We start from the raw sequence: 27,756 nt of genomic DNA on the forward strand, positions 1-27,756 counted from the left end.
TGCTCTCATGCTCCCAACACACATGGTTGTTGGCAGACCATGGGCCTCACCATGTGGATTCCTCTATAGTACTGCTCACAGCATGGCAGCTTGCTTTCCCCAAAAGAAGTGATCCAAGAGAGAGAGAACAAGAAAGCATCCCCAAGATGGAAGCCACAGTCTTTTTATAACTTAGTCTCAAGTGATATCCCATTACTTCTGCCAATATATTCTGGTCATTAGATATGAGTCAGTAAGTCCAATATACACTTTAGCAGAGGGGATTGCACAAGGGCATGAATACCCAAGAGGTGGGATCATTGAGGCCTATCTTAGAGGCCACCTACCACATTTACCCTAACATAATGGATCTTAATGTAGTAAATATTAAGAAATGGTGGACAACAGATGAGAAAGAAATTTGTAAAGACATTTATCTGGCTCCTTTTTCACTTTCACTTTCTCAATTTCTCCAAAGCTTTGCTCAGAGTATTTTCACTGACCAAAACCAATTCTGATTAATTTTATAGTCAGTAGCTAGGTTTCAGCAGAAAGCTGCATACAATCAAAGGACTAAAATCCCAGTAAAAGTAAATCAGTTTAAATACTTATTTACTGCCAAATGAATAACAATCTCATATGCCATCTTTTTTAAAGGGAGAACCAGGTTTCATTGGTCCTCAAGGAGAACCAGGCTTACCAGGGTTACCAGGGACAAAGGTAAGTTGAATTTTCTCTTTCCTTTATTTCTGAAATATTTTTTGAAATATTTTATTTATTTATTCATGAGATACACAGAGAGAGGCAGAGACATAGGCAGAGGGAGAGCAGGCTGCCTGTGGGGAACCCCATGCAGGACTTGATCCCAGGACTCTGGTATCATGCCCTGAGCTAAAGGCAGATGCTCAACCATTGAACCACCCAGGCATCCCTATTTCTGAAATATTATGTCATATATTTTTAGTACATTATGTTGAAAGAAGTGTGGAATGACTTTATTGTTTAGGTGACCAGATATTTTTGCCTAATAGAGAACTAAAATACCTATTACCTATTACTAACACTTCTTTTTTTTTGTATATTTTTTATTAGAGTTAGATTTGCCAACATATAGCATAACACCCAGTGTTCATCCTGTCAAGTGCTCCCCTCAGTGCCCATCACCCAGTCACCCCAACCCCCTGCCCACCTCCCCTTCCACTACCCCTTGTTCGTTTCCCAGAGTTAGGAGTCTCTCATGTTTTGTCACCCTCACTGATATTTCCCACTCATTTTGTCTCCTTTCTCCTTTAATTCCTTTCACTATTTTTTATATTCCCAAAATGAATGAAACCATATAATGTTTGTCCTTCTCTGATTGACTTACTTCACTCAGCATAACACCCTCCAGTTCCATCCACGTTGAAGCAAATGGTGGGTATTCGTCATTTCTAATGGCTGAGTAATATTCCATTGTATATATAGACCACATCTTCTTTATCCATTCATCTTTTGATGAACACCGAGGCTCCTTCCACAGTTTGGCTATTGTGGACATTGCTGCTATAAACCTTGGGGTGCAGGTGTCTCAGTTTTTCACTGCATCTGTATCTTTGGGGTAAATCCCCAGTAATGCAGTTGCTGGTCATAGGGTAGTTCTATTTTTAACTCTTTGAGGAACCTCCACACAGTTTTCCAGAGTGGCTGCACCAGTTCACATTCCCACCAACAGTGCAAGAGGGTTTCCCTTTCTCCACATCCTCTCCAACATTTGTTATTTCCTGCCTTGTTAATTTTCCCCATTCTCACTGGTGTGAGGTGGTATCTCATTGTGGTTGTGATTTGTATTTCTCTGATGGCAAGTGATGCGGAGCATTTTCTCATGTGCTTGTTGGCCATGTCTATGTCTTCCTCTGTGAAATTTCTGTTCATGTCTTTTGCCCATTTCATGATGGGATTGTTTGTTTCTTTGCTGTTGAGTTTAAGAAGTTCTTTATAGATTTTTGATCCTAGCCCTTTATCTGATAGGTCATTTGCAAATATCTTCTCCCATTTTGTAGGTTGTCTTTTAGTTTTGCTTACTGTTTCTTTTGCTGTGCAGCAGCTTTTTATCTTGATGAAGTCCCAATAGTTCATTTTTGCTTTTGTTTCTCTTGCCTTCATGGATGTATCTTGCAAGAAGTTGCTGTGGCCAAGTTCAAAAAGGGTGTTGCCTGTGTTCTCCTCTAGGATTTTAATGGATTCTTATTTCGCATTTAGATCTTCCAACCATTTTGAGTTCACCTTTGTGGATAGTGTAAGAGAACGGTCTAATTTCATTCTTCTGCACGTGGCTGTCCAATTTTCCCAGCACCATTTATTGAAGAGGCTGTCCTTTCTCCAGTGGATAGTCTTTCCTGCTTTGTCGAATATTAATTGACCATAGAGTTGAAGGCCCATTTCTGGGTTCTCTATTCTGTTCCATTGATCAATTTGTCCATTTTTGTGCCGGTACCACACTGTCTTAATGATCACAGCTTTGTAGTACAACTTGAAATCCGGCATTGTGATGCCCCTAGCTATTTTTTTTTCTTTTTCAGTATTCCTCTGGGGAATATTTGGGGTCTTTTCTGGATTTCACACAAGTGTTAAGATCATTTGTTCCAACTCTCTGAAGAAAGTCCATGATATTTTGATGGGGATTGCATTAAATGTGTAAATTGCCCTGGGTAGCATAGACATTTTCACAATATTAATTCTGCCAGTCCATGAGCATGGAATATTTTTCCATCTCTTTGTGTCCTCCTCAATTTCTTTCAGAAGTGTTCTGTAGTTTTAGGGTATAGATCCTTTACTTCTTTGGTTAGGTTTATTCCTAGGTATCTTATGCTTTTGGGTGCAATTGTTAAGTGGGATTGATTCCTTAATTTCTCTTTCTTCAGTCTCATTGTTAGTGTATAGAAATGCCACTAATTTCTGGGTGTTGATTTTTGTATCCTGCCACACTACTGAATTGCTGTATGAATTCTAGCAATCTTGGGGTGGATTCTTTTGGGTTTCCTATGTACATATTACTAACACATCTAATGGGAATACCATACTAAATAGAGTAATAGGAAGTTAATTTCAGAAGACCTCAGGGAGGATAACAGGATAATGAAATATATTAGTTGCTCATTTCCCCCAAATTATCCCTAAAAAGATATGATGCTGTTTGCCTCCTGACTGTATGAAAAAAATGGGGGAATTCTGATGAGGAGAGATAGAACTCATTAACTTCTGCACCTTATTGCCAATTTTAGGACATACTGTAAATCAAACATTATTACTATTCCCCCTCACTCCCTAGATTTCAAAGGCAAGTATTGATGTCATATAGATTCCTAAGTGCCTCATCTCAAAAGGATCTATCCTGAATAATGTCTGCAGAAAGATCATATAATGAAAACCATTTCATGATCTTCCACTTGGCAATCCTGGAGAGGGCCCCAAAAGCGAAATCTATATGCCTCCGTATAAAAAATTATGTTTTTATGGATGTAGTCGAACCCACAGTTCTCTTTTTATCTACTCAGTAAGACATAAAAAGGTATAGCTCTGAAGATGGAACTTTACTCATGACAGACTCATGAATCAAAGGAGCAAAATTAGATCAAACTACATTCTTTTATTTTTAAACTGTAGAAGTCTTTGCCTCAATATGTATTGTATTCACCAGAAGTAAGCCAGGATGATTTCTAAGAGCTAGGAAATATGTTCATGGTCTGTTTTGACAGAGGGCTCCTCATTTCCACTGATCAAGAGAAAATAACTCTAATCCTAGTAAATGGAAACTATGTGTGGCCTAAGGGGGACTGAAACTCAGTAGAATTTATGCAAAAATTGCTGTTTTCTCAAGCAATTTCTTTTTCACATAATGAGCTGTCAGGCTTATTAACAAAATGTGAGGAATGCCTGAACAGATACACACAAGAAATACGCTTTCCTGGGAAAAAGAGAGAGAGAAAGCTAGAGAATAATGAGGATTCCGTGTTCATATGAGAACCTTGTATTTATTCAGACTTGCAGCCTTAGAGCCCTGTAAAGAAAGAAGCCAGCCTCATAGATCAGCACAAATAGAAAACTTAGTCAATACCAGAGAGAACCAGGCATGAATTAGATCTTTAAATGTTTGTAGCATTTCATTTTCTAAAAAGGAGGAAGTAGAAAAAACACAGGTAGTAGGGAATGGAGTTCATTCCTGTATATTATTTCTTTAGTTCACTGATTTTCAACTACTCTGCAGTTTCAGGGCACCTCGCTGGCTCAGTCAGTAGAGCATGAGACTCTTGATCTCAGAGTTGTGAATTTGAGCCCCACGTTGGGTATAGAGATTATTTAAAAATAAAATCTTTAAACTACTCTGGAGTTGGAGTACCTAGGTGGCTCAGTCGGTTAAGCATCTGCCTTCGGCTCAGGTCATGATGATCCTGGGATCGAGCCCCCATGTTGGCCTCCCTGCTCAGTGAGGAGCCTACTTCTTCCTCTCCTCCCCACACATGCTCTCTTTTGCTACCTCTGTCTGTCTCTGTCTCTCTCCCTCTCTCTCTCTCTCTCTCAAATTAATAAATACATCTTTTTAAAGAATAAAAATAAACTACTCTAGAGTTTCAAAAAAATCCAGGTGTAAACCCAAAAAATCAACATTGATTTCTGTTCATGAAGAACCCAGCCTGATTTTAACAAATACTGTTCTGAATTCCCAGTAAAAGTAAAGAACGTACTATACTTGTTTTATATGTCCACAAGAAGGAATGTGGGTAGGATATTTGTTTTACTAATGGTATTTTATCAATTATATTAACAATACTAGCAATTTTCAGCTGAATTGCCTTTCTAACATGAATTTGGTATCATAATGGAAAAGTAGTTTATTTAAAATTCTCTCTCAGTTGAACAGTGGCCTTTTTCCAGTTGTGTAGGCAAGTCTGTATTTGTACCACTAAATTTGGATTTAAAAAATAAACTAACCCTGCATACCCCAACACAGTAAAGAGAGATTATAAGGAAGAAAGATGTATAATGATATCTAAAAATCTGTTTTTATGTACTGCTGTATCCTCAGCATCTGTATCAGTGTCTGGGAGAGACATATATCAGTCTAAAGAACTGGGGTTTTATTACAAATAATTCTGAATGCTTTGAATACAATGTTTATTCATTAATTCAGCACATTTTTTTTGCCAGACATTTTTCTAGTATTTGAGAATGAGGAGTAAATGCAACAAAAATTGTCTACTCTCCTGAAGCTTACATTCCAGTATGTGTGAGACTAAGGTAGAAGGAGAGAAAGAAGTATACACATAATTTTCACATAACATGTAATTCATGTAACACATAATTTTCATACAATACATAATTCCATACGGTGATAAGCAGCCTATTGGGGCATTGTGACAAAAAGTGATTCTAGGTAAAGATACATAGACTCTGCTCCTAGAGTATGCTATAGATAAAGGATTTTCTCAGGTTTTTGCTTTTCTTTAAAATAAGCTTATAATTAACTATTTTAGAATTCTTCTGTAAAATATTAAAAGAAAGACCAAATATGGTACATCTTTAAAAATTAGAATACCGGGCAGCCCCAGTGGTGCAGTGGTTTAGCACCGCCTGCAGCCCAGGGTGTGATCCTAGAGACCCGGGATCGAGTCCCACGTCGGGCTCCTTGCATGGAGCCTGCTTCTCCCTCTGCCTGTGTCTCTGCCTCTCTCTCTCTTTCTCTGTGTGTCTCATGAATAAATAAATAAATAAAAATATATAAAAATTAGAATTCCATACACCAACAGAGGCTCTTCCATCTCTAATGCCTTCCATCTCTAATCCCTTCTGTAACATCTTTTCCATCTCTTCCATACAGACAGGTCCCTTGCCTTTCTTCCAGGCTTTCCATTTTCACATTCTTTTCAGCTCATGTTGAAGAACCTGCTGGGCCTTCTTTAATCCTTGCCCTAATCTATCCATCCTCCCCTGCAATATCCCAAGGCTTTCCAGAGTGGGCATGATACAGATAAAGATCTTGGAATTTAGAGCCCTGTATCACCCAGGACAGATCCAATGCTACTTTATTTTCCTTTCCACAATGAATCAGTTTCTTCAGTGAGGAGGGTGCCTTTCTCACCCATAAATATGGCATCACCACTCAATTCCAAACCTGTTTGGTTATTGCAAGTCTACCCATCAAGCAAGCAGCCAACATTTTCTACTCCATGTTCAGGAATGGAAATGACACAGTCTTCCTGGATAGTGATTTGGCAAGCTTTTCAAATGTTTGTACTTTTTGACACAGCAATTCCCCAACTAGGAATTTACCCCAAGAAAATGACCAGATATGTGCAAAAGATTTGCAAAAACATTTATGCAAACGTTGAAAATTGAGCACAATTAGTTTTACATCATAACTTGCCACTTTAAAGCTTTGTAATTTTGGACAAGTTACTTAACCTTTCTGAGCTTCAGTCTCCTCATCTGTAGACTCTGGGAACTAGCAACTTTCTCATTTATCCCAAGAGTTAAGTAAGATAATGCATGTGAAGTGTTTTAGGCAGCTGCTGGATTCATCAGTAGTACAGTCATAAGCAACAATAATTATAAAAAATACCCTACCCATTCTTTAGGACATGACTCAAGTCTTACCTCCACAGAGCCAATCGGGACCATTCAAAACCCTATGGGATTTTCTTTTCTCCCACGTATTAGTCTTATATTATACCTTAATTCTTAACTATTTTGTTTATGTGGATCTTCTCTAACTAGATCATCAGTGATCATGTTCATACCTCATAGAGCGATGAATATAGTTAAAAGCTATAACAAATATATATCTTGCACTATTCTCAGCACTTTGCCTTTATAAGTTATGAGATCAATACTATAATTTTCTTCACATTACAGAGAAAATCGAGGCTTTCAGAACTTAACTAATTTGTCACAAAACACAGAACTGGTTAAAAAAAAAAGAGCAGAGCCAGGATTAAAGCCCAGGATGTCAGATTGCAAAACCTGGTACTTAACTGCTTTGCCATGCTTCTTCCTGGCAGATCTTTAAAAAGTGGCCAAAATGAAAACTTTGTCAACATCTGTCTTAAGATATAATAATGGCTCTTATCAATTCCCTTTAAAAGCCTTCTATTTACCAACATAGTTATCAGACAGGCATTACCAAACCATTTTCATGTGTACAAAATAGTTATGATAATACAAACATTGAATAATTGTTTTGATCATTAAATGAGATAATCCATGTTAAGATTAATACAATGCAGGATACATGGTAAATAAATGGTAACTCTGTGCTTTCCTTGATTTTATTCAATTCACTTATTAACCTACAGGGACAAGCCTGGGGGTGGGGGGGAGAGGAATTGCCATTTATTTATTTTGTATTCTGTGACAGGGTGAACGTGGAGAAGCAGGACCTCCTGGAAGAGGTGAACGAGGAGAGCCTGGAGCCCCTGGACCAAAGGTCAGTTATTCTTGTATTTGACAATAGCTTTGGTTTGGAAATTTGTCCAACTTACTTTAGAACATTAAACTACAATACAGTTCTTCAATGGGAATTAAAACAGCAAAAGAATCACAATTTATTGAAATGCACACCGTTTTTTCTTTTCAAAAGGAGTTTTGCAATTCAACTTTTCCAATTTGTTCTTTTCAGTTAACAAATTTAATAACACATCCAGATGTAAAGAGGGACTGTCATATTAACATGTTATCACTCAATGTGTATTAAAACTTACTGAGAAAAATGTTGATGCATGCTGTGTTAGCTTCTATGTAATTTGAAGGTGTGTACCACCCTGAAAATATCAGAGCTAAGAATTTATTTCACTGTTCAATCTTTATTCCTCTAAACTTCCTGCAAACTAATATGGTAACACTTTATTCTAATAAGCCATCCTAGAGACACAGGAAATGATTCACTCTTTGATGAAAAAGAGATTTATGGCAACACTGTTGAGACTAATGAGGATTATTCACAGATCTCTTCCCATCCACTGATGGGTGGGCAGTCTTCAGAATTATAATGGAATGAAGGTGGTAGAGAGACCAGGGATGAACCAATGACATGAGGATAACTATTCATGCTTTGTGTTATAATAGCCAACGTTACATAGAGCCATATATTGAGGCAATTAAAATAAAGTGTTTCCATTTTTCTTCAGTATTCTGAGTCGCTGCTAATTTCTTTTTTCTGTTCTTATCTCCTCTGTCATTTCTCTTTTCCTGCTTCATATTCTGCTATAATAGGGGAAACAAGGTGAATCAGGAACTAGAGGGCCAAAGGGGTCAAAGGTCAGTAACCAAATAACCATTTTAATGTAACTTGAGGCCTTCAAGAGCTGTGCCTTTGCCTCTTCCACAGATAATCACATTTTAAACTCTCACACATTGGGATCTGCAATATTTTCATCCCTGTGATAATATCTCAAAACAATTGACTTGTTTTATATTGTTCGTTTTTGTGTGTTCTTGTGCTTCAGACTATTCTTTAAGAGAAATTGTATTTCCCATTTCATAAGAATAGTGTCTTTGGGGAAAAAAAAGACTTTTTAAAATTTACATTATGTAGGGTTTATCTTACTTATTTTCTGGTGATCTTTGTGATAAATGTTCAAATTATACTTAGCTTTTAATTTAGTTGATTCCTTCCATGGCATTAAAATTTCACCACCAACTGAAATTCTTTCCTTTATCATACTGTTCATAATAGTTGCCATAATCCATGTACTGTTAGCAGAATCATGTTATTTAAGATGCTGTCAACTAATAACATGAAACAATGGGTAAAAAAATGAGGAAAACAGCAAAAATTATTAATTCTCTACTCGTAGAGAATTTAATTATTGTGGTCAATGTTATTAGTATAATGTGGGTGAAAAAAATTAAAAACCCTTTTCCTGCTTTCTCTCACTGCTCCCTATCCATTTTATGAAATACGTTGAAAGACATATTAAAATGATTTGAATTCCACCTAGGAAAAGAACACTACAAATTTAAAGCTGTCTTAAAGAACTTTCAAATATACACAGGTTCAAATCTCTTCTAGGGTTTCTCTTTAGACTTCTGAGAATTTTGAGTATTCTCAGAGTGATGGCTGTGTGGTTTGATGCTTAGATTATTCCTGATTTCTCACCAGTTTAGGTAATAACACCATGAATGGAACTTTAGAGATTTTTCTCACTGCATTTGAAAAACACAGTTGGTTTTGCCCTGCCCCTGACCTTCAGCCCTGCCAACTTGACCTAGCCAGCTGCTGTCCACTTCAGCACCTTCTGAGTATTAAAAGGCCTATATGTTTAGAATTTTCCTTAGATCTTCATCATCATCATAGAGAGGCCTCACTGGTGACCTTCCCCTTCTAAATCTCCCTAGACTGAGCTCTCCATTCCTTCCCTGTCCAGATTATCTACACACCTCTTTTGTTTTTTTCTCAGAAAACAGACAACCCAATTGATTGGCTCTTTTTTCTTTTGTCCCAAATCTCTTCATTTAAAAAATATTAACATGGCTCACTCTGAGAGGTGTAAAAGCTTACTTTGGGTATCATAGAAACCACTTGCTTTGCTTTTAAAGATCCCTAGTAAGAGAGTTACCATATATATCGTTATTCCAAGATACTCTGTCATCTGAAAAGGGAATTTATGGTGTATCTTAAAGAAGCATTTGCTATGTCAGTGGTTGTCGTTTTTCTAGCTGTTATTTCCACTTCAGAAGTTCATCAAAGGTTCTGCTGCATAGTATTAAATGTATCCTTAGGTTTGAAATATTTCTGGACTGTTGGCTCTGCTACTAATTCAGTTTTTCTATTTTCATGGGGGGAAGGGTGATCGTGGAGAGAAAGGGGACTCTGGAGCCATGGGACCAAGGGTGAGTACATTTCTCATCTAAGCTTTTGGCCCCAATAAGCCCAGATTTGACTCATGTGTCCATGTGGCTTTTCACAAGGCACCTAGACTAATACCCAATAATAGCACTGAGATAGACTACTGATTATTTCTGCAGCCCCCCTTTTATTCTTATTTTTTATTTTAGTCACCAGGAGCAATGAGTGTGTAGATTCTAACACATAAAATCAGCTCCACAAGAAGAAAGTCTAAGGAACTCTATGTACTTTCCCTCTGCTAACTGAGCAATAGCAAGCCCATAATCATACAGCTAATAGAATTTTCCATTTTTCAATTAACCCAATTATAAAGAAAGCAATAGCTCATATTTTCAAAGCCTTTTTTAAAGACAGGCAAGGAATTAGCACATGACTAATGGAAATTTAGTAACAGAGCTAATGAGTAGGGTAGACATATTCATTCCCTATTTGGTTTAATTTTAATGGAATTATGTTCCAATTGAGAAAGCCAAGCATTTCGTACAGAATAGTGTTCTATCTTCTTAAAGAATAAGGAAACAATCTATGAGAAGTAGAAGAATAAAAAGGGATATGTAGACATGCTTAAATAAACATTGTTAAAGTCAACAAAATGTTCAAGTCAAATCAGATTAGCCTACATTTTATAATTTTTAGAAAACAGTTACAGAAATTGAATCATCTCTCTTTTCTTAAAAAAATCAGATTTCATATCTTTAATCTGCCATCTATAGGAAGTTAAAAGCGTTTTCTTCTTAGCAATAGGGACAAAATTTGAACATGATTATTCTGAGGTGCAGTTAGGCTATATAAAGGAATTGATGGTCAGAGAGAGCTGCATGTTGCTATTTCTGTTTTTTGCCATAGTCCCTTATACAGCCTAGCTTAACTTCCATGATTTTCCCCTGGTTCATTTTCTTCACAGGGTCCACCTGGTCAAAAGGGAGATCAGGGAGCCACCGAGATCATAGACTACAATGGCAACCTCCACGAAGCCTTGCAGGCAAGTGACTGCCCCCTACCCTGACATAGACACTGATAAGCACCCATGTGATATGTATACATATCAGCTTCCATGCTCTGGCCCCAGGATCCCAGGGGGCTCCACTGCTCAAAGCACACCTTCCTGAGCTACCAAGCCATCCCCTTCTCCATGCCCCAGTATATCCTCTTTATTTCTTAGCATTTTTTTATCTTTCCTTTTCTTCACCTTCTGCCATCAGATATGCCTTAGTGTTCTCTAGTTTAAACCTTGTGCTCATTTTGCCAGTCTTTGTCTTCTTTCTTCAAAAGCAAGCCTAGCAAAGCAATCAAGAGCCCTGTGGCTCTAGATTCAGAGCTGCCTGGATGCAAATCTCTTGACTTACTAAGTGCATGACTTAGGGAACTTATTTAACTTCTCTGTGCTACAGTGTCCTCATCTGTAAAATGAGGATAGTAGTACTACCTGTCTGAAGAATTGTTAAGAGAAATAAATGGCTAAATACATATTATACACTTAGAACAGTGCCTGTCACATACTCAGTCCTCAATAGATATTTCTCATTACTGTTACCATTCATAATATAATGTATTACCATAGAGAAATACCTGTAGAGTGAAAATCCATAGACCATGTGGCTTGTCTCCATCACCTTTGCTTCCTATTCATCCTTTTCATGCTTGGACTCCTCATTCTAGGTGATATCTGTTGAAACTGCTCTTATAAAGGCCAATAAGGACCTCTAGGTCAACCCATTGTACTCCTTATCCTTGATTTTCTGTGACATTTATACTAAACCATCTTCCTTTTGAAATGTTTTCTTTCTGATTTTTCTAATCCTATACTCTCATTTCTTCTAGTTGTCCTCTTTGTTCTGTGTTAGTATTTTCAGTTTCTCTGTCATCCTGTAATTTTTGATAACCTCAAGTATCTGATCTTTTCTTGGTTCAGTCATTCCTTCTGTGTTTTCCTGTGTGTGACTTCCAAGTATTTCACCTCCAAGTCTGAGCTACAGGTACTTCTGGCTGTCAAAGAATATTTCCACTAGGGATGCACCATTGCCTTATCAACTCCTACCAACACACACAATTACACTGGTCACTTTTTCCAGCAATCAAATGATTCCATTTTTTAATGAATCATTGTCTGTTAGTCCAGACTATAAGTCTTTGACTTTCTTGAGAAAGAAACTTTAGAGTAATTTTAAACTGTTCTTAGCCCCTCATCCATTATTACATCTCACTATATGCTGCTCTTTCCTTTTTCAAAATGTCTCCTAAGGTGATCTCATTCTCTGCATTCCCAACTCGGTTCACATCCTGTTTGTTTCAGAACTCCCACTGCAACAGGCCCTTGACCAATTCTTTTGTCCCTAGTGCCTGCCTGCCCTTTCTTACCCATTCTACATATCACTCTAAGACTAATTTTCTTAAACTATCACTTTTTTGATAGCTCTAATCTGCTCAGAAACCTCAATGACCCCTTTACCTACTCTATCAAGCTGACTTTCATCTGTCTTTCAAAGCTCTATAATCCTGCCTTTCCTATATAGAATTTTCTATTTCCTCACAACACAAATTTTCCCCAAGAGTGGTCATATTTAACATATCCATAAAAACCACCCTCTTTTTGCCTGATTTATCCCATACTTCTTCCTTTTCTCTCACCCATCCAAATCCCATCCAACAATATACTGCTGCGACTAGATGATTCTTCCTTTTGATGCATTCAAACCTTAGCAGTCAGGGTCCAGTAACTTAATTAATTGTTCTCAAATCACATAATTTATTTGAGTCCTGCCTTTTACCAGATTGTAAGTTTCTTGGTGACAGAAGTATGTCTCATGCTTATTTTATGTCCTCCAATATACCTGGCAAAAGTCTGGGCATGTAAATATTGAACAAATGGTGACTGATTGATGAGTGAGTACACTTAGCATACATGTACAATCAATTTCTTTGCTTGAAGCCAAATTAGTTTTAAATATTTGCCATTTTGTGCTTGATTAAATTATTTCCCCCATCTTTATGATTTTATTTCCAGTATGTAATTATGGTAGATCTACATTTCTACATCCTCTTTATTTCTTTTCTACAACTGCCATTTTTAACTAGTAAAGCATTTATTGAGTCATTTTTGCAGAATCTGCCTTCAGCTCAGCCTGTTTTTTTTAAAGATTTTATTTACATTTATATTTATATTATAAATATATATTTATATTTATATATATATATATATTATAAATATATATTTATATTTATATTTATATTTATATTTATATTCCCCAAATGAATGAGAACATATAATGTTTGTCCTTCTCCGATTGACTCATTTCACTCAGCATAATACCCTCCTAACTATGGGAAACAAACTAGGGGTGGTGGAAGGGGACGAGGCTGGGGTTGGGGGTGAATGGGTGACGGGCACTGAGGGGGGCACATGATGGGATGAGCACTGGGTGTTATTCTGTATGTTGGCAAATTGAACACCAATAAAAAATAAATTTATGGGAAAAAAATAAATAAATTTATGGGGAATCCCTGGATGGCTCAGCGGTTTAGTGCCGCCTTCAGCCCAGGGTGTGATCCTGGAGTCCCAGGATCGAGTCCCACGTCAGGCTCCCTGCATGGAGCCTGCTTCTCCCTCTGCCTGTGTCTCTGCCTCTCTCTCTCTCTCTCTCTCTCTCATGAATAAATAAATAAAATCTTTAAAAAAATTATTATTAAAAAAAAGATTTTATTTATTTACTTCAGAGAAAGAGAGAGCATGGGGCAGGGCAGGAGGCAGGGAACAGAGGGATAGGGACAAGACTCAGGCTCCATGCTGAGCGCAGAGCCCTGACTCAACTCCGGGCTCAGTCTTACCACCCTGAAATGAAGACCTCAACCAAAATCAAGAATCAGAAGCTCAACTGACTGAGCCACCCAGGGTCCCCTCAGCCTATTTTTCTTTTCATTTCATTCTTTTTCTTCCGGTAAATGCAAGGAGAAGCATGCTTACCACTTGGAGATATGTTGCTTGGTCAGTATGTTTGGTCAAGAGCTTGAAATAGTGCTCCTCCATGCAAGTGGATTAGACATAAGCAGTAGCCCCCGGGCTATTGTTAAGCTCTAGAACCAGATTTCTAAATTGTTCCTTTTCCCATACAAACTGATAATGCATGCAGAAGGAAAGAGAGAAGGAGAATAAGTAGTTTTGGTGTGCCTACTATGTTTTCAAAGCTTTTACTTATAAAATATAGGGACATATTTTTAATTTATTAGCCATGTTGTAGATTTCCCTTCAACTTCTTTCAGTGACACCATAACTCTTACTACCACTTTAAAAGGTGTACATTCTCTTAGCTTCCAAGAAATGCTCCAGTATTATAGGCCATGGCCATTTCTGGAAAAAAATTATGTCTTCTAAAGTATCCTTTGTATGAATAGAGCCAGGCATGAAGCAAACTACTCTGAGCTTAAAACCAAAAATCTGTTTTGATCTCCCCTCTACTATTAACTAGCTGAGTCATTTTGGGGAAGTCACTTGGTATATCTATATTTCATTGATCTTATTTGTAAAGATATTTGGGAATAGATTTTTTTCTAAGAGTCCATAAAATATAATATTATGCTTTGGGTCACTTTTTAGGGGCTCCTGAACACTCTTTGCTAATATGTGTAAACACACTGTTCCTTTTTAAAAATTGACACCTAGGTCTTGACATGAAACAATATATGTGCTCAGTTTCTTCTTCCACCTTAAATTCTATATGACAGGAAACCAGTCAATATCCGTCATAGTCAACTAATTCACGTTTATATCTCAACCTAAAGATTTATTATTTTAGTAGGGATATTAGGGCAACCATGTGTTATGCTCGTAAATAGCTTATCGTTTTTAAAATTATTATTTGTTTTCCTAATAGAGTACTGGAACAAAGGCCCCTAATAAAATTAATTAAGCCATTAGCCTGAGAAGAGGTAGTAGACATTTTTTCTTCTATTCTTAACCAGTGATAGATATTCACCATTTTGTCAATTTCATTTTTTAAAAGGTTTTATTTATTTATTTCAGAGAGAGAGAGCACAAGCAGGAGGAAGGGAAGAGGGAGAGGGAGGGAGAGAATCTCAAGCAGTCTCCCCACAGATCATGGAGCCCTGACTCAGGGTTTGATCTCATGACCCTGAGATCATGACCTAAGCTGAAATAAAGAGTCAGTCGCTCAGCCAACTGAGCCACCCAGGCACCCGAAGGATTTCATTTTATTATCGCCTCCTCTACAAAAAAATCTGCCTAAAAGATCTAGAATAATTAGGTAAACGGGTGTATATTATAATTATAAAACTATCACATTAGAAATATAAAATTTTACCTCTGTTGGAATTTGCCTTTATTAAAAATTGTTATCTGCATAAACATCTGCCATAAGCCATTTATTTTTATTTTTAAGTTTCCAAAATTAGGAGTAAAAACCTACTTCCTAACTCAAGTTTTTAAAAACATTCAATACCATCTAACTTAAACCTATTGTCTAGTGTAAATATGGGTGATTTTCAGTTTCCATAATTTTGAGAAATGAAAAAAAATAACCTTTAATTCTAAAAAGATTACATAAGCATCTCAGGGATTAAATCATAACCCATAAGGCTTCAGCCTGTTTGCAGTTGCTCCAGTTCATGCCTCCCATTTCACATTGTGCCTCACTAGAGAACATGTCTTTCTTCATCACTACCAAAAATTCTGGTTTTCCGATCATTCGTGGAGTTCAAGAGAGAATGCAACTGAGTCCACATAGGTTTAACTTAGAAAAACCAGATAGAAGAAATCCAGAGTAAGCCAACATCTTTAGGATGTCTCTGTGTGCCTGCACATGGGTGCTTCAGGATGGTGGTAAAAACTATGTTGTTGAGAAGTTAAGCTTAGTTTGCCATTTGTTCTCTTATTATTAGCTGGATAAAACTCACCTATGTAACTGTTAGGTCTCACAAAATACACTTATTGACAAGATGACATAAACTCCATCTGTTAGGTAGTTCAGTTACCATTAATAATACACCTTTATTATGCAACTTATTATAAAACATGTTGTTATCCTTACATTTTTTAAAAAGACAATTTTGTGTCCAGGTGGAAAAAGAACTCAAATATGGTACCTCATATGAGGAAAACCTCATAGAGTTCAAATTGTGAAGTCCCTTCCCTCTAAGGTTTGAGGATTCTGCTTTGTAGTTAAAAATATAATATATAATTGGAAGGCAGTGATGAAGAAATTACTTCTACTATATAATACTCTAATAGCCTTTTTAAAAATGACTCACCTACTTATAGGAGTAAAGAAGTAGCTTTCTCATAACCATAAATCTGACTCCTGCTCTAGGTGAATCCCTTAAGAATAAACTACGTGGTACCTTATGTTACACAGATATGATAGTATAAAAATCTGGGCTGTGATATTTTTCTTAAAACTTGCCCCCAGTTGTTTTTAATAAATTAATTTTTTATTGGTGTTCAATTTACCAACATACAGAATAACACCCAGTGCTCATCCCGTCAAGTGTTCCCCTCAGTGCCCATCACCCATTCACCCCCACCCCCCGCCCTCCTCCCCCTCCACCACCCCTAGTTCATTTCCCAGAGTTAGGAGTCTTTATGTTCTGTCTCCCTTTCTGATATTTCCCACACATTTCCTCTCCCTTCCCTTACATTCGCTTTCACTATTATTTATATTCCCCAAATGAATGAGAACATACACTGTTTGTCCTTCTCCGATTGACTTACTTCACTCAGCATAATACCCTCCAGTTCCATCCACGTCGAAGCAAATGGTGGGTATTTGTCGTTTCTAATGGCTGAGTAATATTCCATTGTATACATAAACCACATCTTCTTTATCCATTCATCTTTCGATGGACACCGATTGCCCCCAGTTTATGGCCACTTTGCCTTTTGTCTTAGAAGCTCTGGTGGTGCGCTTTTTTTCAGCTGTGTTTTCTGTGAAGCTATAATAACCATGATGGATTTTATTCTAGAATATAAACATCAATCATTTGTAGACATTCATAAACATATTACTTTCTGGGATCCCTGGGTGGCGCTGTGGTTTGGCGCCTGCCTTTGGCCCAGGGCGCGATCCTGGAGACCCGGGATCGAATCCCACATCGGGCTCCCGGTGCATGGAGCCTGCTTCTCCCTCTGCCTGTGTCTCTGCCTCTCTCTCTCCCTGTGTGACTATCATAAATAAATTAAAAAAAAAAAAAACATATTACTTTCTAAGGGTAGATGACTATGTCACTAGAGACCTGAGTGTTTGAAGTAAAATCATAATATTAAGATTTTTTTCTACAATAACAATAATAAACAATAGCAGCAACCTCAACCAGAAATTGGAATGGAGGAGTGGCAAACAAAGGGATGGTGTTGAACTAGTATTCACAAGTTTATATTAACTGGATAACGTTTCTCTGTGAGCAGAGTTGCTGATGGAAAATGTGCTCCCTCTATGATAATATCTGGTGGTTATGGGTCCTACAGAACTTTTAGCACAAGTGGTCCCTGGGTGGCTTAGTTAGTTGAATGACTAACTCTTAATTTCAGCTTAAGTCATGATCTCACGGTGGTGAGATTGAGCCCCACCAGGGGCTCCATGCTAGGTGTGGAGCCTGCTTGAGATTCTCTCTCTCCTTCTCCTTCTGTCCCTCCTAACCCCCTACCTTCCATCCTACCCTCCCACACATTTCCCTCCCCACCCCCTCACCTGGTCCCACATGCACATGCTTTCTCCCTCACACACGCACACAAAAAGAACTTTTAGTATAGGACTTAAACTTATAGAAAACACTAATGCAGAAATGATTAATGGATTAAGGACCAGATGTTGTGGAGATTCATACTTTGACAATGTACTTTGTTACAGTGCTCTGGTACTTTACACTAAGAAACTGGATGAATTCCATGTCAACTCCTATCTTTATCCATGGCACCCAAAAAAAGCTAATTATAATGCAAAAAGAAGCTATAGACTAAAAAGAAGAAAATATTACTTATACATACAATTGGATATTTCTGTTTTCTTTAATTGAAGTGCTCTGGAATGAAACTCTTGTGAATAGCAGTTTCTTGGTTCACAGTCCTGCCAACAAACCTCTATGATACACCATTTTACTACATAGATTTCTTTAACCAAGTGAATTAAAATCTTGACATTTTCTGTTTTCTTTATTCATAGTTTTTAAAAGGAAAATCTAAAACTAGTTTAAAAAACAACCTTTCATCCGGTGATGAATGGTGTTCTGATGCCTGTCGCCCCACCAAATCTTTGCAACTATACTGTATTCATTTAAAGATAGGATAATATGTTCTCACTATCTCGTCAGTCCCTTTTAAGACATCAGGCTTGCTAAAACATATTTAAAAAATGAATTATTTCAGAAATGTATTATTGTACTTTAGCACACAAAATAGGTAACTCTGTCTTTGTCAATACATTTTCCCAACAGAGGATTACCACCTTAACTGTCACGGTAACTCCTATTGCATGATTTCTGTGGTTTGTGACTTTGTATTTGGTGTTGATGCATGCTGGTAATAATGGTACTAATGTAGCACTTGTTTTTGTCTGATACTTAGTTTTATGCTTCCTTATATTAATAACCTTTTATGACATTTGTCCCAATTAAATCATTTGTTTGCTTAGTAGAAAAGACCAAAAACAAAAAAAAAGTTGTTACTTTTCTTAAAGTCTTTGGCCTTATAATAATAGCTTTGTTCTTTAGTGGTTGGGAAATCAAATCCTTTCGCGTGGGGGGGAAGTCTGGGTGCCTAGAAATATAGGTAATATTAGTAAGCTAACTCATCCCAAGGAGATGAATGTGGGACACAGCAGCAGTTTTGCAGTATCTTATAAAATCAACTCAAAAGCGTCTTCAGTGTTATATTACCTAAATGTATTGATATTTTTGCATATAAGTAGGTCACTTTTATGATTGTATAACGTGTAAATTTGTCCTTGTTGCAAATTAATTTTGGAGGATGTTTGACTATGACAGAAATAAGAGAAATATATAGCATACTTATTATTTAAAGCATAAATTGTAATACAGATACTTACCACTTGTTAAAAAATTGTCTTTTCTTGATTTAGGGTCCCCCTGGACCACCTGGACCTCAAGGACTACAAGGGCCAAAGGTTATTCTTCATTTTGCTTGTTTCCATTTACCTTGTACAGTATAGGGAATCCCAACTTAAGTATCTGTATCTTTGAAAAATCATTCTTAAAAACTGCTGGAAAAGAGATGAGCAATATTGCTGATCTAAGAATAGATCAGCTCCAGAGAGCTAAGAATAGACATTGAGGTCCGGGATAAAGGAAGAGGGATCAGAAAAAAAGGAATATTAGGAAATAAGGGAGAGAAATAAGAATAGCATTCAATTTAGAGGGAGGATACTGAGAAACACAGAATATTAAAAGAGGGAAAAACAAGTTTTATAGAAATTATAATTATTATAGATATTTTTATGTAAATAATAATTATATAATATGATGTGTTATATATTTATATATTGACATATATTCATATATACACTAACTGTAGTGTATGAAAAAAGGAAAATATTTGTATAGAGGATTGAAGGAAAATTTACTCTAACACTAAAAAAGATTTTTCCCTTCAATTCATTTATAATGAAAAAAAAAACAGGAGAAGCTTTAGCATGATGTTATTGCTGATGACAATTTGAGGAATCATTTTTGAGTCATTTTTTATAGCACATCCTATTCTATTTATTCAGACATTCTGCCATTTAAATATTATCTAATGAAACATACCGACTATGAAGAGCAGAAACCTAGAATTACTTGATTATATCTCAAATTTATCAGTGGTGTTAGCTTTATCCATCCAAAGTCAAACTTAGTTCGTTAACCACATTTGAGCAATTAACACATAGCCAGTGTCTCTAGCTTTTCAGAACTGAGCTATGTGTGTTGAAATATGATTTTCATCATTGGAGTTCTGTAGGAGATTCAAGAAGTTTTGAAATCCATCTTTTGTTGATGCCTTTTAAGGCAATTTATTTGCTTAGTCTGTCACACACACACACACACACACACACACACACACACACACTCATGCTAGCTTCTGTACCCTTCTCTTTCAAGATACTTAAAAACAGAAAGCTAGCACATAGAAAGTTATCTTTCTACTATAAAAAGGAATATAAAGTAAAATGTTGCTGAAGTCCTTACCAATAGAAGTTATATTTAGAATATAGAGCCTAATTTCAAACAGATTTCATGTAAAACATTAATGTAATGTTTGGGATTTTCTAACTTTCTATTTTTCTATCAAATTCTGGTCCCTAAGAGATGAAAAACAAATATGCTCCAGTTATTTTTTTCCTGGTAAGCAAGTGAGCCTGGATCCCTAATCTCCAATATCTTGGTGAGCTGGCCTAGACAACCAAGAAGAAAATCTGCAGATTTCTTTTTCCTCTGTGTAGAATCTATTAGGATCTAAGTTCCTTGCTCTTCTTCTCACTTGACTAAGTCTCCAGAACCAAAATTGGCCCCAGTGCTAAACACACCTCAAAAGCTTCTAGGACTTTACTCTTCTTTAAAGCGCAAGGGATTTACAGAATTCCAAAGGGATCCTTTGTCCTGAAGAGGTAAGAAGAAGCACCTAGCCATGAAGGGTATATGTAGGGTTAAAATCTATACCCACCTCTTTGTTTTATAATCCAATTGCGATTCATTTTAACTAGTTCTTCAGTAAGTCATATTTGAGCCTCCACTCCATGATAAAGACTGATATCTAACAGAGATACCTGGATATAGTAAGGGGTTTCAATAATGAGCTTACAGATTAGAACAGAAGATAGCCAAATAAAGACACAATTATTAATAAATAGAGTAAGTGCTTTGATGAAAAGTATGTGCTATGAATGTGCATCTGGGAAGAATTCTCGGTCTTGGGAATCAAGGATGACTTTGAGCTGAAACTAAAGATAAAAGGAAGCTGGCCAAATGAATGTCATACAAGGGCTGTGGGATGGGGTTAGTCAGACTCCCTTACTCACCCCTGCCAGCCTTCCCACTGTGTTATCACTCTGCCCCCACCCCACACACCACACAATGATCCTATGATTGAGATCTTGGGCTTGTATAGTCCTTCATGCTTTCTGTGATCTCTCCTTGAGAAGGCTGGGATCATTGAGGTGAGATGTGCCTATGACCAAGAGTCAGCAAATGTAGCCTGAGTCAGATATAGAACCCATTTGCACTGGGGACACACAGCCTCAAACTGACTAGGAACCTATTCAATTAGTGTTTCTCTTTCCTTTATTGACCAAGGATTGTTTGACTTCTTGCACATCAAGTAACTCTTTGCAAACTACATTTGATGAGTGAAAGATAAAATCATACTTAAAGAGTTATGTTTTCTTTTAAACACTTATAGGTCACATTTTGAAGGTAAAAGCTTAGCAAAACAATCATTATTGGGCCCAGAGTGTTGAAAAGTATTCAGACTGAATGAGATGAGGGCTTAGCCAGGTGCATCCAACCTCAGCAGACTTGTTTGTGGCAAAGAAACTTTTCTGCTACCACAGAGAGCAGAAAATCAAGAGTAAGGAAAGGCTTTTTCTTTCTTTCTTTCTTTCTTTCTTTCTTTCTTTCTTTCTTTCTTTTTGTTTTGTTTTGTTTTGTTTTGTTTTGTTTTGTTTTGTTTGCCAGGCTTTCTTTAAACATTGGAAAGTTCAAATTTCATGCTGTGGCCAATAGCTCTTAAATTTTTACTGGAGAAAGGATCTCTAACCATTTCAATATCGTTGTTTATACAAGCCTTTCTAGAAAAATACAGTCAAGTCAGCTCCCTTGAAAGTCTGTCTGTGAGGCAGGACACTCACACTCAGGAGAGTTGATTTTACAAAATTTCCACAGTGTGGGAATCAGGGATATTTATAATTGGATCTACAAAATAATATCTATGTTTCAAAGAATTTGTCTGTTCAGTACCTTTCCAAATGAAAAGTGACTAGATGTTTGTTGTTTGAATAAATATCTAGCATGTTGCTTACATTTGTTTTTAATATCTTCAGTTAAGAAAAAAATAGATTTGGGGTTTGTCAAGTTTTCTAATAAATCATAATGTGAATAGTAGTAAACTTTAGTTCATCCCTATCATAATATAATTGATCCAAAAGTAATTTTATGGATTATGTGGATTAAGATATCTGATTGATTCTTTCTGGAAATAGCACATTCACAGTCATGAATCTGTATCCACTGCTCAAATAGTACCAGTTAAAATATTGTAAACTTGTAGGGCTTTGCATTCTGTTCTTAAGTCAACTGTCATGTTTTTGCTTTTTTCTCAAGTTGGAAAATAAAGAGAAATACAGATTTTTTTTAAGGAGAAAAAAATTAAGTAAGGCATATAGGTTGTTGTTGTAGGATATGGTCAGCCACCAAATGATCTTTATCAGTTTTCTTATACCAGTTTTTCCATTAGCCTACATCTCACTTGGGGCAAAAATAAAAACTTGGATCTTAGCTACATATAAGTATTGTTGTATATAATCTTCAAAAATGTTATTTCACTTAGTTTTGATATGTGTATGATGTAACAAACCCTTCTTGGATTATGATGCATTTGCTGAAAATCAAATTGTACTGTCATCAACTAACATGACTTTTATTTACCAATGATAAATGGAGGCAAACCATCACTTTTTACCTTAACAGGGAGAGCCAGGATCTCCAGGAATCCCAGGAGTTGATGGAGAGCAGGTAATTTTCAAAGATACATATTGTCATTTAAAGCATCATAATTAATCACCACTTTTAATATAGATTTAGAGCCCAAATGACAGGAGTGTTGATATATAATATCCTCTCTCTTTTTTTTACCATCTGTTGTAGCGACTAAATTAACTCTAAAAACCAATTGATTTTAAATTAGACATTATTTTTTTTTTAAAGGGGGGCAGCCCCGGTGGCGCAGCGGTTTACCGCTGCCTGCAGCCTGGGGTGTGATCCTGGAGACCCAGGATCGAGTCCCACGTCGGGCTCCCTGCATGGGGCTTGCTTCTCCCTCTGCCTCTCTCCCCTCCCCCCGCCCCACCCTGTGTGTCTCTATGAATAAATAAATAAAATCTTAAAAAAAATTAGACATTAGTTTTCTTTGTAGAAACATACAAGCAATATGACATTTTAGTTTTATCCCATTACTCCTTATCAATCTACCAGTGACACCTCAGCAAATTTTTATTCGACTTACAAGATTATTACCAATTTAGTAAGAATAAGCTAAGTTTTGTCAGTGAATACAAATAATTCAAGATTAAAATCAGTTGACCAAAGTTTCCACAAAATTAGATATTATTACATAGGTAATTTTTGAAAAGATTTTTTTTCCCACATAAAGATTACACCTAAGTTTTAAGATCATTAGGAAATACAGAAACAAGTGAGGCATCTGTATCTTCACAGAATATGGCAGTATCTACAAGGGTTTCCCTTAAAACAGAGGTTGGCAAACTTTTTCTATAAAGTACCAAATAGTAAATGTTTTAGGCTTTGCAGGTCACATACAATCTTTGTGACTTTTTTTTTTATCTGAACATCTAACTGAAAATTTTTTTCAGTTTTCAGCCTACACAAAAATAATCCCTGGGCTGGTTTTGGTCTATAAGATGTGGTTTACCTCTGGCCAAAACAGAATCTAAGACCATGTAGACACTATTTGGAATTCAGAGTCAAATCACAATGATTAGCTTCAAGATATTTGCTGTTTTCTAGGCTTCCATTATTAACTCAAGAAATGGCTAAAATTAAAAAAAATGGCTAAAATCAAGAAGATCATAAGAAATCAAGAGGATCATTGAGACAGTTAGCAAAATATGCTCCTCAGGAGATAGTATTAGATAATAAAATTAAGAGAAGAGTTATTTTAATATCAGAGTTGTATGTTGAAATCATATGATGTTACATCAAATAAATGTGATAATTAAAAAAGAAAGAAACTATAGCTGTTTTGCTATTATTAATCAGAGAATATTAGAATTTAAAAATCTGGTTGTATTGGGGTGCCTGGGTGGCATAGCCGGTTAAGCATCCAACTCTTGGTTTCGGCTCAGGCCATGGTCTCAGAGTCGTGGGATAGAGTGCTGCGTTGGGCATGATGCTCAGTGGAGAATCTGCTTGGGATTCTCTCTCCCTCCCCCTTTGCCCCTCTTGCTTGTACTCTCACTTTCTCTCTCTAAAAATAAGTAAATAAATCTTTTTAGAAATTCTGATTGTATTACCTTTCTGAATGTTCATCATTAAAAATAATTAATTTGACATGCCTAATGACATACTACATAGTCCCTACATATACAATAGCTGGATTTTTTCCTATAGGCTTTACAAGGTCTTCGTCTGCTACTAAGTCCAATAGTAGAGATTGGGTATCCTACTGCTCTTCAACACTAGATTCCTAAAACCACCCAGGGGCTGATTAACCAGTAAGAGCCATCTACCCATTGAGGCACCTACCTACCCACCCACCTAGCGAGTGATTCTGAACTAAGTGCTATAGGTATAAGTAAAGAAGAGAAAGGTTCCTGTCCTTAAGTAGTTTGTAGTATGGAAAAGATGAACAAGTTTGTACAACCAGGGGATTCCTTACTATCAGAACTATGATTATCTCTGCTCAAGAATGGGCCATCTGGTTGTATGATAGTGAAACCGCTTGGATGAAAATGCTTAACAATATCAATTAACTTCAGTATTATTATTATTATTATTATAAAATTCAGATTTGTTAGCATTCAAAATATACATGTATCTATTTCCTCACCATTAGAGCATAAAAATAACATCATAGATCACCTCATAGGGATGTCGTGAGAATAAAACAACACTGTGGAAAAATTGAAGTATTTCTGAGCTTAACTGACGCTGGTGCCTAATGACTCAGTAACTAATGATGGGTGTCCATATTATTTACCTTTCTATATATTGAACTATTGAAACTGATGGTGACTGGAACTTCCGGCTGGTTTTAAGAGTGGTGAGGGTGTATCGTGAATAGAGATGGGAGGAATTTATTTGAACTTTTGTTTAAGTAACATTTCCAGGTTCAGAATGTATATTGTACTGCTGAGAATTCAATTCCTTAAACTGTTTTCAGGACCAGTGGTTTCAAATTAGCTGCCAGGTAAAAATACAGAATCCGGAGAAATTATGTTAACACTTAAGTTCATGATTTTCATACCTAAGTGACCTAAGCAATAGAATTTAACCACTTTTATTACATGAGAAATAGTATTGATTCAATGTAGAAGGTTTCTATAATAAATAACTCTACCTAATAGTGAAAATCAGAATCATCTCAGCATAGGATCATCCACTGACAAAATTGATCTGTAATTCTGTTTTCCCTAAAATATTACTATCAAGGGTCAGTATGATTTTTACATGCAAACCATATCATTTGTAGGGACTTAAAGGCTCAAAAGGAGATATGGGGGACCCAGGCATGCCAGGTGAAAAAGGAGGAATCGGACTTCCTGGATTACCGGTATGTGTATACTTTTTAGGTTGTGTTCATCTTAAGATAAATTAAATCATCAGAAAAGAGTTACATGATTAGCAGCAGTCTCATCTAGTGATTCATTTAATATTTTTATTTTTAAATATTTGAAGTATTGTTGGCTAATCTTTCCAAGTGGGCCACTAACTAAAACAAGTTTTAAAGCATCTAACCGAATGAATTCTAAAATACACCTTCATGTTTTCCTGAATTATTCCCATCAGCAGATAGTAAAATAAATATGGTTGATCACTTTAATTTGGTATGCATAAGATGATGGTAACTGGTCATCTTTAAATAAACCATAATAAAAAAATTAACAAACTACAAAATATACAATTTAAAAACAAGTTACTTTTGAAAGTACTCTCTTTGTGTGTATAGAATGGAGTTTTAATGGTTTTACCCCATAATTTTTACTGAGAATTTGGAAGGGAAAATATTAAAATAATGTCAAAAACTTCACTGCCCTAGATCTGTTTTAAAACAAGGAAGTGTATTTAAAAAAATGTCAATGAAAACTAAGTTAAAAGACTGACCTTTGCTATTAAAGTGAGCACCACCATAAAAAATATAACATTTATAATCTGACATGTATAACAATGTGTAAGTTTAACCAATCAAGCCTAACCTAGTTTTTATTTACTTTATATTTTATTTCACATATCACTCATAATCCTAGAGATTTAGAGAAGCTTGCTGTTTGAGACTAAAATGCAAGGGGATAAATCCTTCTTTTGTATATCATATGCATAATATTATAAAAATTTCAAAAGAATGTTGGGCTTGGGAATAAAATTCAATTGTTTCTTACATTTTGGAAACAACTTTACCAGCTCAATTCTTACTGGTTATTTGTAGGGTGCCAATGGAATGAAAGGAGAAAAAGGAGACTCCGGGTTGCCAGGTCCTCAGGGTCCTTCTGTAAGTCCATGATGGCTGAACTTCCATGGTTCCTAAAGAACTCTGAAACAGGCCTATTATTTACCCAGTTCAACCTGTGCCAGATGGCTTATCAACAGTAGAAAGACTGTGAACCTCTTAGTGTGTCAAACTGTAGAGGAAATGTCTGTCAGCCTTGTACAATGAGAGACAGAGTATCTCAGAGGTCTGAGGTAAGCAGTTTTTTAGGGGACTCCCTTATCCTAAGGAGAAAAATCAGTGGTTTTCCCATAAAACTTTTGGGTAGAGGTTTGTGAATACAAAACATACCTTTTTTTTTCTCCCAAGCCCTTTTTCTACTAGGTGAAATAATTTGAGAGTTTAATAGTGGTTGTGCTGTTATAGCATTTCTTGGTAATCATTTGCTCTCTTTTCTTTTAATGTACTTTAAATTTATTCTGGCTTTTGTAAAAACAACTGTATTTTTAAGTTCTTTTTTTTTTTTATTCTCATAAAGGAATTTCTTAATGTAAAAAACCAAATGCATCACTTCTTTTAGTATCCTTCTGCCTCTACAGCTATTAATGGCCTTAGCAGAACCCCAGCACAAGATTCAAGCCAAACCGCCTTATCTAAATGAAGTAACCAAATCCATGTTTATGTTTTGGACATACAGATCATAGGCCCACCAGGCCCACCAGGCCCCCATGGCCCACCAGGCCCCATGGTAAGCCTTTCTTCTCTACAACATGTAATCATTTATTTACAAGCATGCTACTAGAAAAAACATGAACACATCCCTCAAAATAGCCAGTTTGTATTTTGTGCTACTCTCTGTGGAATGGACAGAGAATACGAGGTGCTTTGAGATATACTGACTTTATATTGTCTTTCATTCCCTCAAACACATCTACTGAAAAGAGATAGAGTAGTCTTGTGATAGGAGAGTTGAAGATAGATTTGACAATCTATAGTATGAACATCAAAAAATCATTTTAACCAAACACTGTTTAGGCCATTAATAGCATAACAAAATTAATAATTGTAGCCATTAATGAAGGTATCTAACCAATTTTGAGATCCTTTAATGAGATGTTTAATAGGAACATTTATAAAATAAGATGATAAGTATTGAAGCTCACTTCCACAGATGACATATATAGTGTTGCTTCTTTTTCTTTTCACCTTTACAGTACTCTGGTGGACCCAGTATATACCACAAGTATCCCTTAGTGACCAATAGAGTCAATGGGCATACCCTCACAAAACTCATTTCTGGTGAGGAAGGCAGCCATTAAACCAGTGTAATTCTCAAAATGTCCACCTAATAGCACTAGTGTTAAGGCTAGAGCTTAGAAGGTGGAGTGCCTCAGAAGCCTTTGACAAGTCAGGCAGCCTCTAAGGTCTCATTTATCTCTAAGGTGTCTAAATAAACCTCATGTCTTCAGTCACACAGATTAAAAAAACTGTGAGTCACTCTTTCCTCCTATTGTGTTCT

General features: G+C 36.3%; 1 protein-coding gene across 12 annotated transcripts in view; it reads left to right on the forward strand.

Moving 5' to 3' along the window:
* Positions 1 to 27,756, forward strand: part of COL25A1 (collagen type XXV alpha 1 chain) — a 446,203-nt gene that overhangs the window by 389,084 nt on the left and 29,363 nt on the right. For 8 of the 12 annotated variants that reach the window (XM_026017640.2, XM_072755504.1, XM_072755500.1 and 5 more), the window contains 11 exons: positions 637 to 699; positions 7,370 to 7,438; positions 8,224 to 8,268; positions 9,799 to 9,843; positions 10,764 to 10,841; positions 18,299 to 18,322; positions 18,943 to 18,987; positions 22,544 to 22,588; positions 25,284 to 25,364; positions 26,238 to 26,300; positions 26,935 to 26,985. In XM_026017640.2, coding sequence (XP_025873425.1) covers positions 637 to 699; positions 7,370 to 7,438; positions 8,224 to 8,268; positions 9,799 to 9,843; positions 10,764 to 10,841; positions 18,299 to 18,322; positions 18,943 to 18,987; positions 22,544 to 22,588; positions 25,284 to 25,364; positions 26,238 to 26,300; positions 26,935 to 26,985 — 609 coding nt within the window. The remainder of the gene's footprint in view (positions 1 to 636; positions 700 to 7,369; positions 7,439 to 8,223; positions 8,269 to 9,798; positions 9,844 to 10,763; positions 10,842 to 18,298; positions 18,323 to 18,942; positions 18,988 to 22,543; positions 22,589 to 25,283; positions 25,365 to 26,237; positions 26,301 to 26,934; positions 26,986 to 27,756) is intronic. The other 4 variants (XM_072755506.1, XM_072755505.1, XM_072755498.1 and 1 more) reach the window with 3 other exon arrangements.

The sequence above is a fragment of the Vulpes vulpes genome, chromosome 4, assembly GCF_048418805.1.
Source record: "Vulpes vulpes isolate BD-2025 chromosome 4, VulVul3, whole genome shotgun sequence".
Lineage (NCBI taxonomy): Eukaryota > Metazoa > Chordata > Mammalia > Carnivora > Canidae > Vulpes > Vulpes vulpes.